The 17,880-nt window shown below is 36.5% G+C and overlaps 1 protein-coding gene across 10 annotated transcripts in view; it reads right to left on the bottom strand.

Annotated features, from left to right (window-relative positions):
- Positions 1–2,429: 2,429 nt before the first annotated feature.
- The window catches only part of LOC139998420 (uncharacterized), a 64,517-nt gene continuing 49,066 nt past the window's right edge, over positions 2,430–17,880 (bottom strand). For 8 of the 10 annotated variants that reach the window (XM_072022984.1, XM_072022959.1, XM_072022941.1 and 5 more), the window contains 8 exons: positions 16,113–16,373; positions 14,149–14,220; positions 9,825–10,005; positions 5,689–5,823; positions 5,188–5,339; positions 4,705–5,074; positions 4,004–4,193; positions 2,430–3,557 (listed from right to left, as the gene is read on the bottom strand). In XM_072022984.1, coding sequence (XP_071879085.1) covers positions 3,400–3,557; positions 4,004–4,193; positions 4,705–5,074; positions 5,188–5,339; positions 5,689–5,823; positions 9,825–10,005; positions 14,149–14,220; positions 16,113–16,333 — 1,479 coding nt within the window. In that variant the 5' untranslated portion in view covers positions 16,334–16,373 and the 3' untranslated portion in view covers positions 2,430–3,399. The remainder of the gene's footprint in view (positions 3,558–4,003; positions 4,194–4,704; positions 5,075–5,187; positions 5,340–5,688; positions 5,824–9,824; positions 10,006–14,148; positions 14,221–16,112; positions 16,374–17,880) is intronic. The other 2 variants (XM_072022993.1, XM_072022951.1) reach the window with 2 other exon arrangements.

Here is a 17,880-nt window from a genome sequence, read left to right as displayed (position 1 = left end):
GAAATTCTATAAGATACCAACAGAAAGACATTCTTTCAGCAGTGTACATAGATCAATTGTCATAGAATCGATCGAAAACCAATGTGACCTGAAACTAAAGCGAGTAGCGTGTTATTACTATGAGTTGTCGTTCAACAAAAAGCGATGTGAAAGTAAAACTGTCCTCGAGTGTATGTGAAAAATCCTAGTTACGTCTGACATAAGAAAACCGATTGTCCATGATTCTGTTAACATTTGTATAAACATTAACAACGATGTGAAAGCGCGAAACTCTGGTATCCGTGAGTGGGCAAGTGACATTTTTTATTAACAAGCGACTTTGAAAAAATGAGAACAAAAGGAAAAAAAACGAAGAAAGACGAGAGAAGGATGAATTGGGAAATAGCGTAAACGGTAGCTTAAACGTAAAATAAAGTAAAGAGAGAACGCGAACGAACATTTCGCGGATATATCGCTATGTTAACAATGGAGATTAATATTACGGTAATATTAAGAAACTTCAGACGAGTATATATCAGAAAAAAAATTATCGTCGTGTCTTCATAGGAAAAGAAAAAAAAAAAAAACCAAAGAACAATCTTGATTTATCGGCGCGTGAATCCTCGAATCGATAACCCTTTCGCAAGTTCCTTGTCGATTTCTAGTCGATCAGAAGGGTTCTGAGAGTTAAATTACAAAGCGAACTGCCGAGCTTGCGACATCGAAACGATATACATTTTCTCGTTTTTTCCGATACACAGCGCGCGGTTTGACCAGTAATCCAGTAATCCATCGTTTTATGTGAAAAATACAGAGCGTACTTGAAAGTAATTTATTCACGGTGAATTGATTTTTCATGGATAATACGTTGAAATTGTATTCTTTATTTGTACGTAGAGCTCGAAGACAAAACGTGCGGATAACGTTCGTTGCGACTTATTATAGAATTACGCGTGAATTTTTTACGCGTAAATAATGAATAATGTCATGTCTACTGTAATAAGAAATTTTTTTCATGAACGTATCTTTCACCTCGAGGTTCGGTAAAATTATTAACGAGATTGCTCGTAGCAGAGTATCCTTCAGTTTTCTACAAAATCGATAATTTCTATTTTTATTTCGAGCAACTTTTGTCGCTTAAACGGTATTGTATCGTTGATCGTGCTACTTTTTACAATGTTATTATTTGCAATTGGAAATAAACATGATTTTTCCAAGTTAAGTGGGAATAATTAGTCTGTAAAGATTTAAATCTAAAGTCTAAACTTAATTTTCAAATCGTGAACGAAAATATTTATTATAAGCTGTTTTCTCGTATTTTTATATAAAATTTTAATCGTTGCTTTAAGCAATCGGATATATCGAAGAAATTAATGTCATTAAGACGTCGTTTATCTTAAAAGTGATAATTTGATATATCTTTCGTTCCTATGGAAACATTAGATTATTAATTGAAAAATTCGATGAAAATTTTCTCTTTAACGTCGTTTAATATAGCATAAGCATCGAAAGAATAACATACAATATGTGTGTAATTTGATTATAAAATGTCATTTACGAGTGCAATATGAAATAACGACGAAGAGCGAATTTTTTCATAACAAATGAGGAATGAAAAATTACGTTAACGTTTTGTTAAAAAAAAAAAAAAAAATCTCGTGCTGTGCCGAATAATATTCAAGTATTTGTATTTTTTAGAAAATGTTATAAAGAAATATGTTTATGAAAAATATGTTCATAAGTTCGTGAGTATAAGATACTCAACAAAATATTTAAAGTAGTGGTTCCTTTCAATGTTACAATTATAACAATATCTTTAATTTCTTTTATCATTTTAAAACATCACTTCACCTGTATTTCAAAATTTTCGTACGTTCAGTGCAAAAGCAACGTAATACAGATCATATCTCTCGTTTTTAATTAATTTCTATCGTGTCTTGATTGTTAATTCATTCGTAGATACCCAAAAATTGTATAGCACAGTTGTCATTCTGTCAATTAATTAGAAAAATAAATCCCGAACTGTACAAAATCGTTGAAAAAACTAAAGAAACTATTCCCATTCGATGTATCGTACGGTATGCGTCGTAAAAGAACGTGTTCCCTTTTCTGATCGATTCGCAAAGCATAAAAATTTCGGTGAAAAAATTATTTTCGTTTCAGACAAGATCGAAAAGGGAGCATAAAATGAACGAATCTCGAGGGCCCGGTGTTTTCAGTGTCGTCGAGCTCGTTTCCACAACATACGAATTAAAAAATTAATCCTTGACCACGAAAGGAACTACGAACGGCTGTATGTAGTGTAAAATAAGAAGAACAGAAAAACAGAGAGAGAATGTATCTATATCTATATAAATATATAAATATATATATATACCACGTGACACGTTGTCACGCGACGCGTGCATGTAAATTTATTATAAATAAATTATTATAAAGCAGTAACATCGTTTCCTTCTGATACGTCGCATTTTATTTCGTGAACGTACAATTCCATTCATTTCGTCGCTTAGAGTAACGTAGATCGAGTGAAAACTTGTATTACAAATGTCTGTTTCATTTTCTTGCTCTTAGGAATGTGCTCTTTGAAACATGTTCAGTAATTTGTAATCTAACTATTTTATATTAATCGATGTAAATGTTTGAGTTAATAGTTCTTGAATAATTTGTTTTGTTTGTTCGAAGTGAAAAGAAAGTGTTACATAATGGTTACGTGTTTTTTAAATAACGAAGATACTTTCGATTCGACACTACGCTCTATCCGTAGTTGTATTGTCAGAAAAATTACAGGTATGTCTCGCTTCGTGATGTTTCTGAGGTAAACAGCGAAGGAACGATCAGTCTCTGACAATTTCTTTTTTATTAATACTATTTATCCGTAAGAAATTACGTATCACTATCGTGTTACTTTTCGGTTCCTTGACAACCGACTGTTCAACAAAAAATAATTTCTATTCCTTTACTTATCAAAATAGCAACGAAAGTACTAAAAGTACTTATGTCAAAAAAAAAAAAAAAAAAATCTAGAAACTATCATTATGTCAAATCAATATCTTCTTCCCCTATATAACAGCGAGAATGAAATATTCTTTTTAAAAAAAGTGATATCGATGTCACAGTCTGCTTTTTCAAAACGGAAGCCGATCTTCAAAGATTAAACGCGTACATACACATCTTGTGGTCATCGTCGCTTAGGATTCAATATCATAACGCCACGTTATGTTACCGACGATTAATAAAACAGACGAGATGTTTCGATTTCGTGTAGTACGTGGAATGTTTTCTTTTTATTCTACGTGTATGCACATCTGTGTCGTTATATATACATATATTATGTGTATTGTCGCTATTCATGATTTTATAAATACATCGCTTAAATACAGTATCGACAAGTGTGGGCAGATCCATCTAACGAACTAACTAGTGGCTCTTCACAGGCTTCAACACGTTTTCCGTGAACTGACCAACAATATTACCTCTCGGATGGTAACACGCCACTATCACACAGGTTCCGTCCCTTTTAGCCATCGCTATACCCATTTCGACAGTCTTTTTCCAAACAATCTGTGTGAAATGACCTAAACAAAAAGAAATAGATAATTATTAACTTGTACATTTAATATCTCGATTTATTATTATAAATTTTTAAAAATCGATAGAAAATACAGCAATTTACGTTAAAAAGAATCGATCGTTGTCATTGAAACGTTAACAGAGGATGTACCATCAAAAAGTATAATTTCTTAAATTTTGTAAAGAATTTATTATCTCGCAAGAAATTAGCATATATCAGTTTCGTTGTTAGATATAAAAATATTACAAATTACTAATTTATAAAATACGATACGCTTACTTTAGCAAACAATGTCTTACAACGTTAACGATTAAACAGCAAGATAACATATATTAATACAATTTAAAAACTGGACAGCCTTCGTTGATCGATATTTTTAATAAATTACTCCTAGCAATATTATTGGTGAAGATAATCGATAAATTAGCTTTTGTACGTTGTGCTACGTACATGTGTTCAAGACCTTTGGTTCCGTTCCATACTTGTGATCTTTCCTCTCGGAATACCATTTGGAAACAACTTCTCGTGCTGGTACGATCAACTTCGGATCGGAACACTGCATAGAGTAGATATTCTCCCCGTACGGAGAAGTCGACTGGGGAATCAGCTTGTTCGTGTTCAGCAACGTGTTCGCCCACGCCTGAAGATAGAGGAAAAAATTCGTAATCGAGCGTTACTCTTGAGTCCATCCGTGCACGATCAATTGCAAACTAGCTAAGTCATGACCGCATGGAGTTCCAGACAAATCACAATTACGTAAATTAAAAGTATCACGAACGAACTGCTGATCCGTTGATAAAGTACTACAAAGGGAAAATATTATTTTTGCAATAGAACGTTTTAAAAATGAATCTTTTTCTAAAGAGATATCAAATTTAATAGTTAAAAATATAGCTACAATATATTTAACGTTGCTAAAATATTACATTATGATAGAATCTTGATTATCGGAACAGCGATTAATGGAAAAATTAAAAATCTTCCCTTTATCATTTATAAACTTAACTATTTAAAAGTTTTTGTTCTTATTTGATATTAACGTTCGTAAAACAGTTCGAAGCTTATAAGCAACTTATGTTTACGAACGATTATATCAAAATCAGAGTTCAACAATTACGATCAATCCAACAGAATAAAGTGAAAAGTGTTACCTTAGCAGCAGCGATTAATTCTACGCTTAACCTCATGTCTGGAACACGATGTCTCCTTCTGTATTCGTTATGAACGACTAGAGCCTCTTGTTGCCACGCTTGTTCGTCTAACGTGTAATGTGATTTAGGATCTAAAAAGGTGATTTTTTTAGTAGGACTCGGACTTCCTGGAGGTAGAACGTTCTCTGTGAAGCTGCCCAAGAAATTTCCCGCTGGATTGTAATTACAAACGACGTAAACCTCGCCGTTTCGATTCCTGGCCATTCCAACGCCCAACTCGGTGCTGTCCTTCCACACGACTTGGGTGAAGTGGCCAGTTTTTAGGGTGGTGGGCTCCTTTCCATACTGATGTTGCGCCTCTTCGGCATACCTGTGAATAAAATGTAATGTAAAATAAAATTAGAAAAGCCAACTCCACATCGCTATCACGATTCTTACCATCAATTACATCGAGTTCATTGAATGTAAATTTTATATAGTTACCATTCGTTTACCGGCTCCTCGCCACCTACGATAGTCTTCGGGTTGGAACTCCACATACAGTACAAATTTTCACCGTAATCTATGTTTGCCCTGTGTTCTAACCTACCCCTAGCCGCCAGGATATTGGCCCAGTCCTGACTTGTTTTACATAACTGCAAACAAACAGAGGAAATATAGAGTTGAACGGTTCTATGCTACAATTTTTTATAAAATTTCAAGTTTATAAAGACAAAAAATTGTTAAAATATTCTACATAGTATCGTCATACTGTACTTGATATTGAAACGAAAAGGGGTGTATTAATATTCTTTTTAAACAATGAATCTTCAAGGAAATAATTAAATATAAATTCATATAATTCTATGCTACGGTTTTAATACGACAGAGAATATTTTTAAATATCGTAGGTTCGGCTGATGCAACATTTAATTTATTCAGCTATATATATATATACATATGCCAGCCGAGTTTATTTATCGGTAAACAAGAAGAGGAAATAACCTGTTTGTTGAGACGAAGAGGTGGTACTCCATGCCTAGCGCGATACAAATTGTGCGTCTCGATGCAAACGTTGATAAATTCCTTAGGAGGCCCCAATCTGCGCACAGATGGTTTACGTGTGTCAGTCTTTGATATCTACAACACACAGACAGAATACCGCGTGATAGACAAAGTTTGTGCGATATAAATAGGACAACAATATGAAATCTTTTAAAAATAAAATGCACAGCAAATAAAATCAAGATTACGTTCAGTCACGGAATATCAAATATTTTCTTCGATTTCAAGAGCTAGAGAAAAGTTTCCTCTATCATCGGGTTCACGATGCTTTGGTACGGAATTAAAAACAATAAGATATTTGAATTATATAACTAATTTGATCGGTAATATCAAATCGTTGTGTAAAAGGTTTATTCCAGTTTGGTATTTACTCCAATTAATTCTGAGTTTATTGACCTCACGAAAATTATTTATATAACCGAAACAAATTTAATATTCCTTCTAGTAAAACATCGCGTCCTCTCATCGTCTCAAAGCAAACGCTCCTACGCTTTAATTTGCTGAAACAGCTATTGCAATTAGAGAATAGCAATACGATCGCAGTTTTATTATAGCCGTTTTCCCTGTACGTGCATATACAGGGTCTAAAGGAAAGAAAACCTTTCCACATCGGTTATATTAGTACTGAAAGTATCAATCCATCAGTATCGTTCCCTAATGGCGAGCAGTTAATAGCGAAACTCGAACAAAATTACAAAAGTACTAATTATGATCGCAAGAGCCAAAATGTTAATGATTAAAAACAAAGAGATAATTTGTCAAAGTTCTATAATGAAATACTTCGTTCTCGTGGAACTTGTCAAAGTTCTAAAGTCCAGATAAAAAGACGAAGTAATGACGAAAAATAATTATACGAAGCACATACCTGGAATTTCTTTCCATAATCACAACACATTAAACGACGTATCAAATAATCTAAATTAACTGAAAAGAATTACAAATGAAACATTACACTGATGCAACATTCGCTTAATCTCGTTAACGGCTTAACCCGGAGTTTCTATTAATCAAGCTGCACTTTATCTAAATTGAGATAAATCTATCTCATAAATAACACGACGAATCAACCTTTTGTCACACCCTGTATATGTACACGCGTGCATGTTACGGTCAAAGCGAAATCACGCGATCGCACGAATGCAGCCAGCAATAAAGACGGTGACGTCCCTAATAACCTAGATGCGGAATATCCAATGGGGAGTAGACTGACTGGCAGAAATGATTTCCCATCGTGCTATCGTAACGCGATCATTTCCAGCACACGACAGTCAGGAAGCAAGCTATCGTGAAATCGGCACGTCCTCCTCTAACGTTGGGGTTTCCGGTCGCGCGTTTCTCTTCGGATTTGCTTCGACTCCTCCGCATCTAACAAGTGTAAGAAGACGCGGTAATCGATCTACGGATCTATGTAATTTTTCAAGTTGAAACGATTAAACGGAAAGATTTATATGATTAACAGCAGCATAGTAATTAATTTTATCGGTCGATAGCCGGAAGAAAAGCCAACTTCAGATATATTTTTGTCCAACAGGCACTATCGACCGGTCGTTGCGTATTTTTAATTTCCGCGCAAATGTCACGCGACGCTTCGTTGGTCATTTGATTAATGCGGCCACGGATGCTGACAAGACAGACATGGTGTAAATAGAAGTGCAACGAAACGTTGAAGATCGTCCTAGATTTTGATTCGGATTAGATTCTTCGTTATAGCGATAGCGCGAATAAAACACTGATTTTGTGGGAAAAATGAATGAAAAATAAGGCAAATTCATATCACAGGTTCTCTACTATCCAATTATGAAGAATGGGAGTAATAGCAAAGACGTAGAACAAGTTTGTAGGTCTTGAATACTTTGCGAATATTTTGATTCGCTACAAACATGCGGTAAAATATAATATTTTGATAAAACGTAGAAACGTATACGTAACATGGACGCAAGAAAATTAACAACTGTATCATAAAGTATTATCGTTTAAAATGTTAGCAATTGAAACTGTACAAATTTATGTAGACTCGCCGCGAATTAATTCTTCAACAAATACCACGCTCCTCTATAATTGCGCGATGCATCTGCCGATATTTTTTTTTTTTTTTTTTATTTGGAAGTAGTTTATAATCAATTGTCGTTGAGAATTATAAGTAAATTATTCTGGCGTGGTATTATAACACGAATAATAAGCGATTGTCGTATGTTTGATTCTAGCTGAATGTAATGTTTAAATCTAGAGGGTAATGTCTTTTTAGCCCGCGGATCTGATCCGTCGTGACAAGTAATTGAGTAATTAGTGGGTTTTGATGGTTGTTAATTCTTATGTTATATCTGCCGATATGACGCAAAAGTTCAAACAGCTCCAAACTCAAATCTACTCGAATTAGATTATTTTATTTTCAACCCTCCTTGTCCAACGCGATTATTCCATGCGGAAATGAGAAACCTCGTTCGAGATCAAGTAGTTGACGAGTCTCGAGAGAACTCAGCCCCCTGCCAATTTCCTATTTATACTCGTTTCTCTTCGATCTGCGCGCGAGTCATAGTAAACGAGAGCGCAGTGTCCTCGCGTAGAAGGAATAAATAGAAGATTAAATAGAACAAATAGAAGAACAGCGCGGATGGACGCAAAGTGTAAGAGCGAGCCGAGAAAAATCAACACAGCACGCGAACTCGACTCTCGAAGACGATTAGTCATCATTGCGAGAGTAACGATTTCCCGAGGCGTTATGCATAGCCGTTCACTAGACGTGTCTCTCGAAAAGGGAACGATCCTGAGTCATCGACAGATGCCAACGTACCCCGATGTCGCTCGCTCGTCTACACACGGAGGTAGGATTCACGTGATCGCGTGAACGCGTGACGATGATTTACTTCGCCGTTTAACCCTTCAAACGGTAACCGATTACGGTAACTCGTGCGTGTTCGTCTGTTCCTTTTCGTTTCGATTTTCACGCGTTTCGTCCACGTTGACGATGAATAATGAAAATGAAATCGCCGTTCGTTTTGTTTTTGACAAGGGATGATTTATATATCGATAGTTTGTGGATTGCATAAGCGATATATGTTGCAGTAATTAGGGTTTAAGGAATGTAATTAGCGGACTGGATGTAAATGTACTAATTTAAAAGTTAACGTCTGGATTTATATACCTATATAAGTGTAGAGAATTATGTATTACAAAAGAAAAGATAATTCTAGATCGATACCGTGTGAGCTTGAAAAACATCTCGAAAGGATGAAAAGATATTGTAATGTTGCCCGAGGATTGATTTTATGTTTTGGTCACAGGCTCGTAAAACAATAATAGGATAACCAGGTCTCTCAAACATCCTGCAGGTCACAGCCAATAACCAGACAATAACCAGATAGTGTCCCAAATCCAGAAGAGAGTAACAAGATAGGCGCCTTCTGACAGGCGCCTGGTGACAACCCCTCCATAAAGCCCAAAACCTTAGTGTATAAATCTTCCTAAAATCGGCACTCGACACACTCTATTGTAACAGTCTGAACTATTATTCTGTTGTATTCGTATAGTAAATTTTATAAAGACTACCATATCTAAAGTTCGAATGTCTCACGAAATTGAAACGACGTGAGGAGACAACCGGTAATTTGTTAATTTCACGATTTCCTGTATCTACTACGTGACATTCTCACTGTAACTCTTCTACCAATACATAGATAAAGTATCTCAGACATATGGGAACTTTTCCATTTGAGACACTTGCAAGAAGAATTTAATGTACTTTCAAATAAATGTCCAACTTTTACTTCGCATTTAAGTTTCTATACGGTAGAAATTCATTTATCTGAATCTAAATGATTTATCATAGAAAATTAAATTTGTTTAAATTTATTTTCTGCGTATAACAGAGATACAGTCGGATAGGTAGAGCGAACAGACAGGAATTCGTTTAATTCGACACTAACTAAAATTTTATTTCACAAGCAGTTCCACTTCGAATGGAATTCCACCCTCGTATTTCAAAATCGTGTAACTTTCTATTCTTCTTATGTAACAGAAAATTCTTTTGAAGCAGAATTCCAATCGCAGTACGATCGATCATAGAAAAATATATTTACCGGTGTCGACGAATATCTTGCAGAGTCGGGGGAGGCCGACGATGACCTGGCACTGCTGCAAGACATGCCGTCGCTTCCTAAACTACCGTGGAAACTGCCGTGCAAGGAATTCGACAGTGGCCCTGGAGACGCTGGCGACGCTGTCAAAGGAGATTTCGATCTCACCGAATCCGTCCTCGACCTGAAAATCAGTAAATCGATTACACGCTCGATGCAGAAGTACAGCGAGCCTTTCAGATTTGAGGCAGTGACACTCGCGGCTAGCGGTGCACAGATTTAGACAAGCAACTTCTATATGAAAGGTTTCCTCGAAAACAACGGGTCTACGTTGCGTCGCGTCGCCGGCGTTTCAAGCTGTCGGCGATTTAGCTTCGACGTATCTCGAATCTCGATGGATTCGATCAAAAAGCAGTGTGATTGAACCGTTTGTATTCGTAGCAGCGTACAAGTCAGCTGTGCATTGAAAGGGGCTTTGATTGGATATATTTAAAGAACCATTCTTTTCGGGGTACAAGCTAATCGGAGTGAAAAGTTGATTGTTTGAATTTCACGAGAATTCCGATAATCGAGTATGTATACGTGTTGTATGGTAAACACGAAGACAATAATTTAAAAAGCGACCATGGCTAATATAGAAAAAGATAGAATATATACGGAGTTGCAGAATTCACGAATCAATTTTATTTATCACGTCAACTTCTGATTCTAAATCTTAACTATAGATTATGCTACGTTTATATTAACCTCTTTAGATTAGAAATTTTATTTATAATATATCTGCGATTGAAGATAGTCGTACGATGCAGTTTCGAAAATTCTTCGCTGGAGTGTGGTAGTAAGATCGTTTTCTTGGAAACGAGTGGACTGAAGTTGAAAGATGAATGTACAAGAGAAAGAAACTGGGTTCCAGCTATTAATCCATGAATCATACGTTTTTGTTATTTTTATATCACCCGACTCGACAAACACTTAAAGCGAAAAGCATGGCAAGCAATTCTGCAGATTCGTAGGCAAATATTTTCTCAAAATACCATCTTTCCCAAAGGCTTAAATGGAAAGTTCGCTAAGTCGCTTAATCGTTTGAAATTATTCGATTCCCGCAACGAATGTTTAGTCTTCGGTGTCCTGCTATTTCTCTGTTTAATCCGCTTTTGCCTTTCCAATTATTCGTCACAAGTTTCGCTACGTGCTGAATATCCTTGTCTGTTTTTCTTAAAGCGTTCACACTGCCTGCAACATATGCGCGACACGTCTTTTGATAGTTCGTTGGAATTCCATCGTCGAACGAATCACAGATTCACGTGGATTTAACACATGTCCGATAAACTCTCAATTTCGCTGCGTTTATCGGAATTTTACCAGCTGTTTGTCAAATCTTCAATTCCGCGTGCCAGGCCCGTTAAATTTCTTCTTAAAAACAAATCGTTCTCCGAATTTATTAAAGTTGTAGCTTCGAAAGGAATGGTTCTTAAGAAATATATGGATTACGAATATATCGATACAGGACATATCTAAATTAATTGAAGCAACAGGATCGAAATACCCAGGTGCCATTACTATAATCGGACGATTTAAACAATTCGTTAATTTACTCTCCTAAAACATTCTCTTAAATGCCAAAACATTCTTTATTTACTTTGTTAAAACATTCCCTTAAAGATGCCAGCGGAATTCTCAACTTCAACAGCTCCTTAAAGGATACAAGCAAAAAGAGCTAACGGCGGGGAACGTGTTAAATTAGCGTCCGCTTCTCTTCAGCCTCGTTTCTCGTTCATCGAGACGCTGAATCAAACGAAATTAAACAAGTGTAAGCAGCGTTAAAGCCGGCGCCGTACAATTTCGGCCGGAACTCGACGATCCATCCGAGTTCCGTCGACGGATCTGCGAACAGAAGCCTTTTGTGTCTCGCGTGGCCAAAAGCTGAAAGGTCGAGAAAAGCGTGCGCGAAACTGCCGGCGATCTCCCTCTGTGCGTCGTCAGAAAGGAAAAATCGTTGCGGCACATGCAAAACGCGAGCCGAAGCGGTCGAACAAGAAGATCGTTTAAACGTGCTTCGTGAAATTGTACGAGTGCCTCTAATCTATTTCTAGTGTATGTTCCACTGTGGTCTGAATACTGTGACACCGGCAGGATATAGCATCGTTAACGAGTCTCTTTGTCCATTTATGCGTCTATTATCACGAAAATATAACGTTACGTGTGAATCTGTCACAAGTATCTGCTAACAATTTATTCTACAATTGCTTTCCCGACGCGTCGTTTGCAAATGCGCGTGAAATTTATGGTCGGCGCCTCATACCGCGTCATTTTAACGAATAGCATCGTCTAGAATACTCTAGAGCGAGATAAACGACCCAACAAAAGCAACCGACCAAGGATTATCCCTGGTAATTGTATCTGACATGGAACTGGCTTTGTTCGCCAATCGTTCGTCGCCGCGATGGATTTACGCGAGACGAGTCTCGTATGAAGAATCATGAAATTCTTGGTGGGTTTAGTATTATACCGAGGAATTAAATGAAAGATTTTAAACGACTTTAGTGGTTCTCATATTTCGATTCTGAGAAAATTTCCAAGCAATCTTTAATATTATACAAAGAAATATAATTTAACGTTCTTTAAAAAATAGACACTGTAAAATTGAAGATCCGTCTTTAATGTACTAAAGAAGTGATTCATACGTTAAGATGTATATAAGATATATGTTCATGAAAAACTTTTGACGAGTATCTATCGTGTCTGCGAAGCTTCTAATTCTCTTTTATTGCTCGTCGGTGGATCTAAATGCGAATGGCTATTCGGTTGGGAAAATAATTGTTACGTTTAATAATTGCAAATACATCGGTATAGCGTTAATAAAGACTTCATAGATAACCTTTAAAAATTATGCCAGAATACTTGTAATAATTTATCAGAATCTTAGACATCGCCTGAAATTTCAAAAAGTTCCGCACAATGTACATAATATATTCATAAAAATTCCTTGCGATAAATAATGAAATATTTCTGCCAGTTGTTTCCCATCTCAAAATACGATTCTATTCTTCGATATTCAATCGCAATCAACATCACCGCCACGCAGGCATTACAAGCTCGATGCGCTAAACTCAATTAAACCCGGCGAAGCGTCCAAATACGTCGCGACAGTGAATGACTCCTCCATTGAAAATGGGGATCGTAGAGAGGCACGACATTTTCAACGTGACCGTCGTAGCCATCGTTGCTCCTTTTGTCACGCAACAGCTCAGCGTATTTACAGTATCAGCATTCAGGCGGTGAAGTAACGACGAAGAAGCCGAGAGAAAGCGGCGTGGGACACCAAGAACGTCGTGGAACACGCGAGATGCCACGGCAAGAATTACGCGCGCACCGCGACCGTTTCAGGTTCACGCGAGCGCGCGCGCTTCCATACGCCGTCGTCCGCGCGTGCACGCTTTTACTTCCTTCTTCCTACGAGTCTCCTCGACCACGGCCACGGTCGCCACTCGCCACCAGAAGAAACGTTCCCCCGTCCTTTCTCGCGTCCCGCTGCTTCTCGCGCGTCGACAACGATTTATTAACCCTCGCGAACGTTCGAGCGCGAACTTTCAGGGGAAACGGTGAACGCACGGATGGAAAGGGCATTGTTCTTCGCGAACGTAAATTTGGAAAGTTGGACAGCCCGACTTTTGCACGCACGAGAATCTTGCTTTTGATTCTCTGCTGCAGCGCTCGAGATGATCTCGTTTAAGAATCGTCGAAAACTTTCACCGGTTACTTTTAAAGATATCTCGTTCGATGGAATCGTAGGAATTTTTTGGTGTTTTAAGTATCGCAGACGAAAGAATGGGAATTGAGTTGCGCGAGTGTTGAGCTTCGTGCGATTGCACCGTGATGCTATCGGTTTCAATTGCCTTTCTATTTTACGTTCACCTGGTAGGTTTAGCTTCTTCTACGCGTGCGGTAATTCTTCGTGATCGATGTTGTTGCATTTAATTTTCTTCGAGTAAATGTTTTATTCGAGGATTTTTTTTTTATTTATAATTTTTACACTCGATAAAGTACCAGCGACGGTTGACGATAATTCTTTCAATTTCGTGCACTAAATGGGCTTTCTCTCGGCTTCGTATTCGTCGACTACGTCATTACTATTAAACACTAAGGCCATTCACCGAACCTAACGAAGCCCTGAAAGGTACAAACGGTGGATTCTCCTTCTCTCTTTCTCTCATCTTTTTCTTCCCTTACGCCATCGAATCGTCGAGTACTCTCGTTTACGCGCTGCTCGGCTTCGTTAGAATCGGCGTTTGGCATGGCTACAAGTCTGCACACCATAGGTGAATACCTTTCGGGCGACAACTGGTCGACAAAGCCGACCACCTTCTTTTTCGTTCCGTTAACGCTGAGCGAGGGCATACTACAAGGAGGGGTAACGATTTACGATATACACAAGCCGGACATCCTTTGACTTTTACTTAGATTTACTATACATCGTTCAAGATGTCCCGAGTGAAATCAACGCGGAAAATGCATCCAACCGCGAATCAATTAACGTTGGGGTCATGTTTCCAGCAAAATTACTTATTCACGCGAGATCCATGACACCTAACAGCTGGAATTCAACGGTGAAACGTCGACTATTCCGACTCTTTTGAGAGATTAATTGCTCGCGCGAATGGCTTTCGAAGTTTAGATCGAGTGAATGATTAATTGGAAAATGAATTAAATCGAGGAAGTGAAATTATAGAACCAAATCTGCTCGATAATCATACGTTCGTGAAATTATACGATTACGTCAACAAAGGTCAACTACATTAAACGTCTGATTTAACCATCGATTATTTTAAAACAAAAAAGTTATTTTCGACGCTTAAAAACTTGTTTCCTTCTTATTCCTTTCGAATCTAAGAACAAACACTATACTGGACATAAAAAGATGATACGTTCTAATAAGATGGACTTTATTAGCAGTTCTCGAGAAAAGAAATAAATAAAAGTTGTTCTTAAAAAAGGTATAACGAAATTCGTGTGGGAAAATTGAAATGCATACTATACAAATATTTACTCGTGTTTCTCCCGTAGCAGACATGGTGCAAAATCAACAGACATCCTAAGTAAACGAATGTCTATCCCGTATCCGAATCCCAGTGATATAATATTACGTATTTTAAGATTTTTCTCTCGGGACATCTTGTTCTAATATGTACACGTGTAAGTACCTATGTATGTATGTATATTTACACGTATAAGGAAACGGAATCTGTACCATAACTAAGAAAAAAAACTGATAAGTTCTGATTTGTCTCAAATCAGATATTTATGTGTGTTCGAAGACCGTAAGGGCAAACTTTATTACAAATAATGCACTTTTTCACTAATAGTTTATAATTACACTACACAGAACAATTTATTGAATGAGCTGACGGTCATAAAATTGTATAAATTGTACTAAATTTACTATGATTTATACAAGTTATTTTCTCATTAACGAGCATAAATACGTGAATGAAATTCGTACACTAAAGAGGTATAGATGTTCGAATACTCGTATGTATTAGTAAGATATATATCTTTAAGTTACAGTTATTACGTTCAAGTATCTTCTTATAAATGCATTAAAAACTTAATTTCATTGAACTTTACAATTATTTCATTCCATATTTATCTCATATCAAACTACACACGCTAATAACGAAATTTATCGACTAACGAAAATTCACTTGTAAAAATGATTCTCTACTCGTTTCGAACAAAGTAAATATATATTGCGAATGTATTCTAAACTCCGAATTCCCAACATATGGTTCGTGACGCTCGCGATTAGTTTTCAAAATATTTGTAGCGCTTAGATATTTTAATATGTTTACTTTGTCGTAGTAGGCCAAAATGAATTATCATATTCCATTAAAAAAAAGAAATATTTATGAGGAGATTATTTAACTGTTGTAAAAGAGAGTCGGGAGCCAAAATTGTTAGGAAACACGGCTCTAAATTTGTTAAAAAAAAACTGTTAAAAAAAGGAAACGTACATCTATAAAAAAGAATAAATACATAAACTACTTTTGCATTTCTGCAGTTTTACCCAGAAACAAGCGATACGTTCAACGCGGCATTTCTAAGAGTCGTGAACCGGTTCTCGTTGTATCAACAACGCTGTTGCAAATACGTTACCTAGAAGGAAGCACATTACCGAAACGAAATTTCTTCGCATACACGCATCGAACATATCGCTTCATTCACGTTCCAGGAAGTCTGGTTTCTCCCGGTTTTCCCTTTCAGTCAATATAATTAAGAAAAAATGACGCATACCTGTTCGACTTTGGCGTAACGATGTCTCTAGTCTCGGACGTGTATTTCCTTTCAGCACGACCGCCGTTGAAAAGCTCGACGGTTTCCCTGGTAACCGTTTCCAGGAGAGGTTCTCCGCCCCGTCTACCCTTGCTGAAGGTCCTTTGATCCGTTTTACGGACCATAACCACCCTCGACAGAGGTTGATTGAATTCATGGCCGTGCATCGTTGGCGGAATCATCGCTAACGACTGAGAGAGGGGCCCTCCGACTCGCGGGGACCTGAAACAGATTATTCGAGATTGCAGAGTGAGGGGATTTGCATCGAATGCTCCCTGTTTAAAATTAAAATGCTTTTCATGCTACGATTAACTCGACGTCCGCAACTTTTTCTTTTAATGAATTTTTTATGAAATACGATTCTGTTCAAAGACGCATGCTGAGAATCTGTTACTTTGCAAATTCTTTCCTCGTTCGTCCGAATAAGTAGCAATGTGGTGAAATTTTAGTATTCGTACTCATAAAAGACAAGATGAAATTTTTTCCAACTAACATAAATGATAATATTGGATTGTTCGAAAGATTCGTAAACGAAATTTAAGAAACATTTCAAGGTGGTATATTTTTATAAACAATTTATACGCTATTCCTTTTGTGATAACTTTTGGCTATTTATAATGAGACCGATGATTATTGATACATTGTGTTTAATGTTTTGATTTGATTTGATACACTGAGAAACATCTTATCTATTGACTAATCTTAAATTTCTTTTCTTAATTACTCTATACATACAATGATTAATAAGTAGCATTTATCAAAATTTAAAATTCCGTTACTTCGCACAAGTTTATAATAAATAATTATTTTCCAATCTTGAAAACGTTATGTACTTTCCGAATAACGAAATAACATGTACAAACGAAAGCGATAGTAATTACAATATTTGATAAGTAGACTTTGATGAGTACCTACTTACGCATTTATCGAAAACTTAGAAGTATACAAATTTACAGACTGCGCCTAATATGAAAAAATATATAGGATATTGAAAAGAAAAATAAAGTACTCGTGATAATATTTCATAAGTGAAATAAAAATGTTTATTTGGATTCAATTTCTTTAGTTATATCTATTCATTAACATCCGCAGTCTATTCATAAGATGCTCTCGTGTTGTTTGCAAATTAAACATTTTTATGTTGTGCTATTCTCATTAATGTATAGTAATGCAAATTTGTCATCTACATTTGAAACCTATTAGCATACCGGGCAATAAACTGAGACCCTAATTCAACTTTTTAGCATTACAGTGTGAAAACAAACGCTTTGGGAAGCAGTTTAGAGAATCGTGACGATCGTATTTTACAAAATCACGTTATGGAACGGTTAGAAAATAAAATTATGGTAAGAATTTAACGGTGTTGAAGTAATAAATTACATGATGTTCTTTTCTTATCAGAATTTTTTCCCCTCGTGGGAACGTCATAAGTTTTCCAATCCCATATGAAAAACATATACGCGCATATTTACGATACTTGTAATGCCTACTCTGCTTTGCGTGACTTGTTAACGAGGTAAATATATTTATAACGAGTCGTGAATTGCAGTTATCGTACTTACACGCACTTTTAAGACGGCAGACAGAATATATTTACTCGGATAACTATATTTCCTTGGAAAAGTCACAGCAAAAAGAAAAATATTTTAGAATGTCTATGTAACGTTAATCTGTCAATTTAGGATCATTGTATCGGATAACTTATCTTGATCTCTTATTTTCTAGACAT

Source organism: Bombus fervidus, chromosome 1, assembly GCF_041682495.2.
Source record: "Bombus fervidus isolate BK054 chromosome 1, iyBomFerv1, whole genome shotgun sequence".
Classification (NCBI taxonomy): Eukaryota; Metazoa; Arthropoda; class Insecta; order Hymenoptera; family Apidae; genus Bombus; species Bombus fervidus.
The sequence above is the reverse complement of the archived record's forward strand: the minus strand, read 5'-3'. Positions and strand labels throughout refer to the sequence as shown.